At 43.2% G+C, this 11,380-nt stretch overlaps 1 protein-coding gene across 1 annotated transcript; it reads right to left on the bottom strand.

Annotated features, from left to right (window-relative positions):
- Nucleotides 1–3,130: 3,130 nt before the first annotated feature.
- LOC127974449 (uncharacterized) lies at nucleotides 3,131–5,724 on the bottom strand. Its single transcript, XM_052577687.1, has 2 exons — nucleotides 4,196–5,724; nucleotides 3,131–4,096 (listed from the first exon to the last, which is right to left on the bottom strand). The coding sequence occupies exons 1-2, from the start codon at nucleotides 5,247–5,249 to the stop codon at nucleotides 3,639–3,641; spliced, it is 1,512 nt and encodes a 503-aa protein (XP_052433647.1). The 5' UTR covers nucleotides 5,250–5,724; the 3' UTR covers nucleotides 3,131–3,638.
- Nucleotides 5,725–11,380: the final 5,656 nt, after the last annotated feature.

The following is an 11,380-nucleotide window of genomic DNA, read 5'->3' as shown; positions in this document are numbered from 1 at the left end:
TCCAAGTATGTTGATAAGGATGTTGTTTTGATTGGCAGTATTGTGAATATATATGAACATTTAGCCCCTCCCTCTGCCTTGGATGCTGTGAACAGTATAGTGAATTTTTTTTTCAGGCTGGAAAGAGCAGACCACTTGTATCCTCAAGAGTCCCATAGAAAAATTATGATTGCATAAAGAGACCAGTGGAAAGCAAACCATGTCTATGAGATAGCGGGTGGTTGAGAGATCCTTCAGAGGTTGAGCAATGGCTTTATTCATGAGACCCTTAGGTGCATTTGAGTAGTGAAGCAGCAGGGGGCAGTCTGATCTCAGACACAATGACTCTGCAGAATCTTTTTCAGATCTTTTTTTCATTGAAGAGTGCAAGACCCCAATCAAGGAACTTACAGTCTTTATGTCTGTGGAACATGCCTTGACCCTGCCAGTGTATTCAGAGGGTTTTGCACATTGGTGCTTTCCAAACTTGATGTAATGTTTACAATGGTTGACACAGTTATGTGCATCATAATAGAAAACATATTGGACACATGTCACCAGTTTTGTAGCGCAGCGATTTTACGAGTTGTGAGAGGCGAATGAGTGTATGGTAGAGGCTTTGCAGGATTGTGATTTACTGTCGGTGAGATGGCTAGCTCAGTGTGGCTGGATGCCTTTCTCTCAGACAGGAAGCAGCTGCTCTTCTGGAGAACCCTGGGGAGGCTTGAGGAGGGCTGGAAGGTGGTTTCTCACTCCTCTGGGTTAACCTCTCCTGATATTAGAATCCAAATATATTTTTTCTTCTTCTTTTTTTAGGGGGCGGGGCATTTCTACCCCCACTACTCAAACTTAGGAACCATAGCTATGAAATCTCTTTTAAGTATTTGTATTTTCTGAAGTATAATTTTTTTTTCCAATTTACCACACAATTCTCTCTCTCTCTCTCTCTCTCTCTCTCTCTCTATATATATATATATATATATTTAAATACTGTTTTGTCCATTTATATTTTTCTAAGTTTGTTTGTAATGGTCTAATTAAATTTTAATAATCAAAAATATGTGATATTCATCACAAAATAGTTTTAATAATTGTGAAATTAATGTTTAGTTTGTATTATAGATTTACATTGCGGTCACATTTTTTTAAGTTACATTAAAATGATCTTTTATTTTGGCGGGTCGTAGAGAAGAGTTTTTGTGTCTCTCTGATGGTAGTTTTTCCTCAAATGAAATGGTGAAATGCTGGTAAAGTGACTCTCAGAGCAGCTCTCGAGATGAAGTTCACATGTTCATATCTTCATATACTGAGATGACATACGCTGATTTCCTGTTCACATTTTACAACACAGAAATCATAGGGGTGTAGATAATTCTAATAAATTCTATTGTCTTCTTTGCTGTCTTTTTGTAGCTCTCTTGCAATTACACTTTTTTTGCAGATGCTAACTTGTACACTAAAAGCACTGTTGTTATATGCTCCAGATTTTGCCTGGAAGCTCTGCCCAATTCTCTTTTTCTGCTTCCTGCATGTGTTATTAGTGTGACATCCTGTGACTTTACATGTAGTTAATGAATGCCCTACGCACGTTGCCCTTAGTTATACAGGTATCACATGTAATGTGATACAAGATATGATCCCTGTAAAATCAAACCCGAAACACTCACGAAAATTGGCATCTCCTCCTAGAACATGGCTGGTTCTGTTGGTTAAAACCAGGTTTGGTGGTTTGGAAGTGCTAAATTCAAAAGTCTTCACCACCAAAGAGGATCTTCATACACTGTAAATCACAGCGGCATGTGTGCTGGGGCTCCGATCACACTTCAAAGGCCTAGAGCCCCTCACCATCCTCACCCAGAAACAAGGTATCCCCCACCTTCTTCCCCTTTCCATAGGAGAGAGAAGAGACTGTGTGAAAGCAGGAGTAAGAGAGAGGATATATCCTGCTGGCTGGGGTTTGATGTGGAAGGAGGCATTGTAGAAAGTGCAGTGACCCCAGACGTAGGCTGATGGGATGGGGAAGCCCGCATGAAAGTGCTTGAGTGATAGACATAACAGCAAAGACGCCCGAGCTGGCAGGGCCTCTCTGCTCTCACAGAGCTTTAATAGTCGTGTTCATGAGTTGGCCATGTGCGCCCCATGTGGCACAACATGAAGAACATCAAAGGCCTTGGCTTGCTCCACTTTTAAATGAGATCATGCAAGCACTTTTCTTTAATGTCTGCAGCTTCACAGCTGTAGTAGATGTGGTGGCAGTGTTTGTGGAGATCCTGCTCATCCCACACATGTTGCACCCAGTCAGCTGATGACTCTGACATCTTTGTTAAAGCATCATTGCATCAACATAAAATCAGTAAATATAAAAAAATCAGTACTCAGGAACGATCCATGCTATAGTTCTGCTGGATAATCTTGATGTTGGTTGCACCATCTGGATTTTGTTGATTGGATTGCATTTACTTAGATTTGCAGGCAAAGGTTTTACAAACATTCAAGTCCACATGAAAAGAAAATTCACAAAAATGAAATTTAAAATACTTAACTATACAACTTAAACAAAGTTCAAGTTCAGCAAAAATGAGTGTTTTGTCCTCTCTCAGCAAGCCTCTGAGAGAGAAACGGCGTAGCCTGGAAAATAAGTGAGTGCACAGGAGACAGGTTGAGTGAGAGGAGACACGTTGTAAGGCAGCGTGTATCTGAGCCTTATACAGTCTATGATCCGAGCACGCATGTCTGGTTTTGTTAACAGAGCAAAGGAAATCTGTGTGTGAGTGGATAGATTCGCGCTCGTGCATTATTTTAATGTGCTTTCACCTAACAATAATGCGCTCTCGTTGCTGCTTCTGAACCGCGTACACATAACTTACTGTATACGCACTGCAGACGGAGTACATTTGAACCTTGGGCGATAAAACATAACACCTGAGGCACTGCTACAGTGAGCTTTATGACCAATGCATGGCAAAAAAAAAAAAGAAACATACCTGAACATGGGTTTTATTTTATTTTTTTAATATCATTTTTTGCCATATGTCTAGATTTAGTTTGACATCTTTACTTAGTGATTGTTCTAGAGACATGTTAAAACTTTTTGATAAAGCTCTCATTGTCAGGATCTTGGTAAGGGAGGAACTCAGGTGCAGACAGGAAGTGACTAAACACAGGATTTATTTAACAAAAAGGGAAAACAAAAACCCACGAGGGGGAAAACACTGACTAGGGAAATACAAAATAACTGAACAGGACTGAGTTAACGGGATAAACAAAGACTCAAAGCACGGGAACACTAACTATAAACAAACACTCACAGAAATACAAAACACTTCTTCAGGAACAGGTACAATCACAAGTGATGAACAAATCTCAATGAACCGACGCAAGACAGAGCACACTAGGAAAGCTAAATAGAGGGAACAATCAAGACACGACAGGTGGCACAGATGGGACAATCAAGACACGACTAGGTTAACAAAGGGGGCGGGGCAAGGGAACGAGACAACACAAGCACATGGCCCAAAGGCAAGGCCATGTGCTTGTACACAAAACACGGGTCTGTCATGATCCTGCCTCAAGACTAGGAAAAATCAAGGACACGAGGGCAGAATCATGACAGAACCCCTCCCTTAAGGAGCGGCTTCCAGACGCTCCTCAAGGGAACATCAAACACGAGACATGACTGACATGACAGACTGGGACACAGACACAAACCAACAAGACATGACAAATAACAACAAAGGCAAACATGAGTACACAACGGCAGGGTTAGGGTGACAAATCAAAAAAAACAAACAGGGAAGGGGAGGAGGCGGGACCACAAAGTTCATGGGGGACAGACCAGGGTGAGTGGGTGGGGCAGGAGTTTTAGGAGGACAGGACGAAGGCTGACGACGGGGGGTACGGGCAGGTCTGGGTGGTGAGGGGCGGGGAGGGGTCTCGGGACAACTGACAGGGGACATGATAGGAGCAGACAAGGGACGCGGGGCAACACTTACGGGACGCGGGGCAAGACTTACGGGACGCGGGGAGACGACAGCTGGACACGGGGGAACAACATCTACTGGACACGGGACGACAACATCTACTGGACACGGGACATCTACGGGACACGGGGCAACATCTACTGGACACGGGGGGACAACAGGACACGGGACATCTACGGGACACGGGGCCACATCAACAGGATACATGACTACATCAGCAGGACACGGGGCAACACTCACGGGACACGGGGAGACGACATCTACGGGACACGGGGAGACGACATCAGGACACTCGGGATTTCTGGGGACAGGGTCTGAGGACAAGACAGGACTGACGGGGACTTCTAGGATACGGACAAGACTAGACAAATAATCAGAAAAGGCTTTAGCCGCTAAGACAATTGGCATCTCCTTACGAGATGAGATACACTGAACTAAAGTCTTTGCTGCAGAGTCGGCCGCGGCACTCTCCTGCGCTCTCACGACTGCCGACTTGCATACTGCCCTCTTCTTTGCCGGCTCGGGCACGCCAGCGCTCACCGCTGCTGGCTCGGACACGCTCACCGCTGCTGGCTCGGGCACGCCAGCGCTCACCGCTGCTGGCACGGGCACGCCAGCTCTCACCGCTGCTGGCACGGGCACGCCAGCTCTCTCCGCTGCTGGCACGGGCACGCTCACCGCTGCTGGGTCGGGCACGCCCACCGCTGCTGGCACGGGCACGCCAGCGCTCTCCGCTGCTGGCACGGGCACGCCAGCGCTCTCCGCTGCTGGCACGGCCACGCCAGCGCTCTCCGCTGCTGGCACGGCCACGCCAGCGCTCTCCGCTGCTGGCACGGGAGGAGACAGGGTCACAGGACCGGCAGGCCCCCTCTTCCTCCTCTTCCTCCTTGGGCGCGGTGCAGAGGCCACAGCTGGGTCAGAGGCGGGTTGGGGGAGTTTGGTCTCGGGCAGGGCAGTCTCGGACGCCGAAGACTCAGAAGTTGACTCCCATGAAAACCGTCTCCCTCGTTTCATGGGGAGACTGCTGGCTGAGGAGGGCACCTCAGGACTCTGGGAGGGGCTTGACTGACCCCCCAGGGTTGCCACGGCCAGGACACGACCCTCCGGGATCGCCGGCAGCTGGGTAGGTGGGGACCTCTGGGGCTCCTCCTCTCGCCCGCTCGCTCCGGAACGACCTCCCCTGGTCCCCCGGAACACCACAAGGCGAGAGCCCTCAAAACAATCTCGCTGGCTGGCTGATGCCATCCAGCATTGCCTCCTGTCTGCTGAGTTCCTTGGTGGTCGGTTCATTCTGTCAGGATCTTGGTAAGGGAGGAACTCAGGTGCAGACAGGAAGTGACTAAACACAGGATTTATTTAACAAAAAGGGAAAACAAAAACCCACGAGGGGGAAAACACTGACTAGGGAAATACAAAATAACTGAACAGGACTGAGTTAACGGGATAAACAAAGACTCAAAGCACGGGAACACTAACTATAAACAAACACTCACAGAAATACAAAACACTTCTTCAGGAACAGGTACAATCACAAGTGATGAACAAATCTCAATGAACCGACGCAAGACAGAGCACACTAGGAAAGCTAAATAGAGGGAACAATCAAGACACGACAGGTGGCACAGATGGGACAATCAAGACACGACTAGGTTAACAAAGGGGGCGGGGCAAGGGAACGAGACAACACAAGCACATGGCCCAAAGGCAAGGCCATGTGCTTGTACACAAAACACGGGTCTGTCATGATCCTGCCTCAAGACTAGGAAAAATCAAGGACACGAGGGCAGAATCATGACACTCATGGGTTTTCTTTTGGACATATGTTTCAAATTTATACTGAATGCATTTATGATTGCCAAAATCATTATTAAAATTGAAACCCAAAATTGATCAAAAAATCCTGATAGGTTTTTTTTGTCCATATCGCACAGACCTAATTTGAAGTAAGACATGCTCCTGGATCCAAATCTTCTGATGATCCTGGATCAACATTATTGTCCAAAAATATACACTTAAACCAATCCCTTACCCTAAACCTAAACCTACCCTTAATTTATACCTAAAATCAGTTGGAAATGATCGCTGATTTACAAGGGTGTAGAAGCAACTAACACTGGTTGCAAGCCTAAAACAGATATTTTCTGAAAAGTTATATCTCAATTCTGATTGATTGATTGGAATGTTGTTCCAGGATCAACAAGGATGTTTTCCCGTGGCTCTCCTTCTTGAATAAAGATGGCCCCACCCCTCCCCTCATCCACTACAAATGGATTTGAGAGGATGGACACAACATTTTTGATCTGCCAGAGTGTTTACACATAAAGATCATTAAAACTCCTCTTCTAATGAGCGGTTTGATCCTTTTAAGGTGGGTTAAAAGAGAATGCTGTCACTAATGATTATTATCACTGACAACTTCAAATTTGATGCATCAGGGCCATGCCCATGCTGAGGCAGCATGCACGGGGGCTGACTGCTCTGCTATGAGAGCATTAAGTCTAGCAAAGCATTTTCTGTAAACATTTTCAGGTGAAGGAAATTTCCTCCTCTGATTGTGGGGTCCCCATACAGCGACCAGCCTCTCAATTTAATACAACCCCTTTTCAAATGGACTGAGGCCTGACAGGCCATCCCTGTACTGCCAAACTGGATGTTGGAGACAATAAAACAAGGTTATTCACTGTAATTCACTTGAATACCCTGGCATACAACTGTGTGGTTCCCACCCCAGTTTAGAGCAAAGATGCACACATCCTGCACTCAGAGGGGATGAATTTGCTGTCGATATGAGCCATAAAAATGGTTCACCCAGCTCAGAGCGAGTTAGGCTTCCAGGAGCTGCTACTTCCTCATCCCCCAAAAAAGATGGTGGCCTCCGGCCCAACCTTGATCTCGGACACCTTGATCATTCTCTCATAAAAAGGTTGTTCAGGATGACTACACTAAAACAGGTACTTGCACAAATTCGCTCAAGAGACTAGTTCTTTCTACTGAATGCATACTTTCTGGCCCCCCACACTTTTATGAAGTACATGGACTACATGGACTGACATGTTATCAAGGAGCAATGTCCCCTGAGTGGAAACTCCGTCCTCATATGGTTCAGAGGATCTGGGAGATCTTAGGCAATGCCTAGGTGGATCTCATTGCCTCAGAAGACAATTCTCGCTGTCCAATATTTTTCTCAAAGACCAAGGATGTGTTGGCCTACGACAGGCCCAACTTCCTTTGTTTGTGCTTTTCCCCATCATCCGCTTTCTAAGGGGTGCCAGCAGGCTGAATCCACCTTGTCCCCCTACCATCCCTTCATGAGATTTGCCCACGGTGCTGAGGGCCCAGAAGGGCCCTGCCTTCAAGCCGCTACAGACTGACGACTTTCGTCTGGGACCCCTCTCTGACAGACTGACGTCTCTATTGCTGAAGTTGAAATCGTTGAAATTAGTCTTGTGTTCAAATATTTAATAATAATAATAAAAGACATCTGTACTGCAGGGTATGAGACAAAGTGGGACACTCGAAGACAGTGATTTTGCAGAATTTACAAGGCTCAGATTAGTTAGATGCACTTAAAAATGAAAGCCAGTCCCAAGCTGAAAATATTTAACAGAGGTAAGATATAAGAAATAATAAACTAACTTCCCCTGAAAAAAAAAAAAAAAAGTTTATTGACCTCATGTTGTTCTAAACCCATATGAGTTGCTTTCTTCCATGGAACACAAAAGAAAACATTTGGAAGATTGCTCTGGTCAGTCTGTGCTGAGAACTAAGCCTTGGAAGCTTCAAAAAGCATGCAAAAGTATCTTTGTTCCTAAACCTTCTGTGTTATAGTCTTCTGAAGTCATAATAGCTTTGTTTGGGGAACAGACCAAAATTGTTATTCACAAAACCAGTCTGAATCAGTCATTCACACATTGGACAGACATGGTTCAAATTCAAAATACTGTATATTTAGCTAATTTTTAAATGGAAGAAAAGAAAGATGTCAACAGCCAATGCAAAGATGAAGCTTTTTATCTCACAGTGTGACGGTGGGTGAAAGGACAGTCTGAAAGCAAATGCGAGTTAACAATTTTAATGGGAAGATATAATCGGAGTACACAAACAGGGACGATGAGACAACGATAATCCATGGAGAGGGTGAAGAGGTGAGGAATCCAGTTGATGACGGAGAGAAGGTGAGTAATCCGGATGACGTCGGCGTGTAGGCAGCAGGAGAGAGTGGCACAGGAACTGCAGGGAATAGAGCCGAAGGTAAGTGTCCGTGGCTGAGTGAACGTGCGAAGAGTGGAAGAGGTTCTGGGGAAACACAGACATCCAAACGCAAACAACACTGAGAGCCAAACAAACAGGGGAACCACATCGGACATGAAACAATGATCTCACAAACACAAGACGTGAGACAAGCCATTATATAGTGGGTGAGTAATGAGTGGCAGCTGTTGCTGATACAATTAACGGAGACGCCCACAACTAATCAGTGCAGACGCAGAACACACAGAATTCACCACAAAGTGTAAACCCCCCGAGATCACGGTTTACCAACCATGACACACAGCTAATCTCTCAACATGATAAGAATATGACACTCTGGCACTATCACAGGGTAAATGAGATTATGTTACAGTCTGGACAGTGTGATTTTAGTCTTCTGCTCATCCAGGGAATGTAGTAAATTATTGTCCACTATTAGTAGGGCTGAGCGGTATATTGATATTTTCTTTATAAGCGATTCGATATGAGGCAATACCGTTTATATCGATATACAGTAGTTTGATACAAGCACATCTGAAAATATAGTGGAAGACAAAGCTGCTTCAGACAAAGTGCTTAATCCAGTTTGTTCTTAACGTGTGACAAACTTCATATTAAGGCCTTTAAAAAATGGTAAGACATAGTTTATAATTTTGTTTTGCAGTAGTTTAAGCGGGCTGGCCCATCATATGCTCAGACAGAAAGGCTGCATGTGCCTCTGACTGAGACACAGGCTACTTGCGCTGAGATGTGCTGTCTTCTTGAATGCATAACTTACATTCCACAGCTATATCCTCCATCTGTAAATGTTAAAAAGTCATGGAAAATTAAAACTTTTCTGTCAGAAGTGCATGAGCCTTCTTTTCTGGGATTTTCCGCTAAACTTCAGTGAATGAGCCACCAAACAGCATGCGCGCCAAACAGACAGAGCTAAATTAAATAGGAGTGCTATAATTATAATCACACAAATAAGTCTACTTTTATAATAGCACTGACTGTAAAGAGACTGCAATGGAATAATAAAATAGCCTAAGACAACTCTGTGTTTTTGTTCTCATTTATTTTCATTTTTATTTTAGTGAATTTAACTTCTGCTTTAACCCCTTACTAGTAACCCCCCTTTTTTGGCATGGAGACCGAAATTACATACCCAAAATAAAAAGGTTTCTGCTCATGATTCTTTCTGACTAGATACATAATCAACCTTTGTTCACAAAGCTGACACTTTAAAGTTTACTGTTCAGGAATCAGAATCACTCAGACTGTTATGATAATAGAGATATATAAGCTCAAACATAAAAACAAAAATAAAAATATTAAAAACATATGTTCTAAATGTATCTAAAAAATTGTTGATGTAGGAAATGAGTTTGAAAACACAGTGTAGCTAAGGCCACAAGTCTTCCAAGACTTCATAAAAAATTTCATAATCGATTCTGTAAAACTGTGAATTTTATGAAATATTTTCTAAGGCCATGTCATGTGTGTTTTTAGAGAAGGCTAATCAGATTGATTTATGGCCCTTGTCATCTCTGTAAGATCTCACATGTAAACATTCCTGTGCTCTTTGTGTATGTTTCACTGTTGAAAGCTGCCCAATTCATTATTCTATTGTTCTCACCAAATGAGTCTTTCACACCTCCGCCAGGTATGACACATTATCCGCATTATTCTTTTATCATTATTCTTTTGTTTTTATTCCACCTTTATTAGCCTTGATTGTGGTTTTTCAGGCTTAACAAAGCAGCGATCTCACTTCAGTCTCTCTTTGCATTTAGCCCTTATTTATCAAAAGTCTTACTATAAAAATACAACAAAACATTTTCTTACGACCTTACGTGAATTATTGAGACAAAAATGCATTATGAAGAAGAAAAGCACCTGCTATTAGTAGCATTGGTGCTAACGTTAGCATCAAGCTACATCTGACAATTTATGAAATTATTAGTACACTTTTACTCAAAACTCACTTTAAACCCCGATCGAGTGTTTATAATAACTTCCTTTAGCGATCAGGGGTGGAATTTGGTCGTTTACTGTTGTAAAAATATGTTATTTGTAGCCTTTTTCATCGCTGCACAAGTTAGCATTTCCGATGTACATTTTCGATTTTTTTTATAAAAACGCCCCAGATCTCAAGAAATTCTCATACCAAGCTTTACTATCGTAATCGCGGGTTTATTATTCGGATATTTTGTGTGTACAGAGGTGTTTCAGTGTTGTTTTCAAGTATAGGTCTCTGCAAGAAAGTAATGGGAGTTACAAGATCAAGGTGTTTTTACACCATGATACCTGATTGGTTGATGTAATAGTGACGTTAGGTTTAGGGGTGGGGTTGAGTAAGGGGGATCATTTAGATTGCATGATTCAGAAACACCCAGCAGTTTTAAACCACCCACATGGTGATAAACGCCCACTTTTGTTCTGCAGAGACCTAAGTCTCGTTGTTTTGGCCAGATAACTACCAGGAAGTGTGCAGGAAGCATGTGACACGATGGGGCGGTGTCCAGATATGAAACTCTAAGATTGACGTTTGAAAGACCCAATCAGAGTCTGAGTCACACACCGCACGAGCTGTGACTACTGCACGCACACACAGATCGCTGGGAGAGGCTGTTTATCATCTGATCGCGTAAATCCGTGGAAAATGAATAGAAATGACGATTCTGTCTGAAGAAATATGAAGTAAACATCAGTAAATATATCCATATATCTCCGCAGATATGCATCTTTGGTCTGTAAATCCTTATTGACGCTGTTCAGTGAGTCTATGTGAACACAAATAAACCGCTTTTGACGTGACTGAATATGAGTGAGTTGTGAATTTCTATTCAAAATGTGGCATAATACGGATTTATTATTTTGCACTCCTGACATAAATCACTAAATATCTGTCACTGCAACAATGTTTTATCAAAATATTGGTCAAATATCGAAGCAAGAGTCTTTAAACTTTCCATTGATGCACAGTTTGTCCAGATGAAGTAAGACAGTGATGTTTAATGTGCTGTGAAAGTGAAACAATAATAAACTGGGGCCGTCAGCGATGTTTGCACGCAAAGGGGTTTTAAAAGCCTTATTTTAGTTTTTAGATTGTAATGTTATAGTTTTAGTATGAAATGTGATTTTAACCCTTTTTTTGCACATAATATAAAGGCTAACATGGTTAC

Source organism: Carassius gibelio, chromosome B16 (genome assembly GCF_023724105.1).
Source record: "Carassius gibelio isolate Cgi1373 ecotype wild population from Czech Republic chromosome B16, carGib1.2-hapl.c, whole genome shotgun sequence".
Taxonomy (NCBI): domain Eukaryota; kingdom Metazoa; phylum Chordata; class Actinopteri; order Cypriniformes; family Cyprinidae; genus Carassius; species Carassius gibelio.
This window is presented reverse-complemented; position numbering and strand designations above follow the sequence as displayed.

Coding starts and splice junctions, on each gene's coding strand:
- LOC127974449 (XM_052577687.1), bottom strand. CDS start 5,249: ATGAACCGACCACCAAGGAACTCAGCAGACAGGAGGCAATGCTGGATG. Junction 4,097..4,195: donor CGTCTCCCCGTGTCCCGTGA/GTGTTGCCCCGT, acceptor CGTGTCCAGTAG/ATGTTGCCCCGTGTCCCGTA.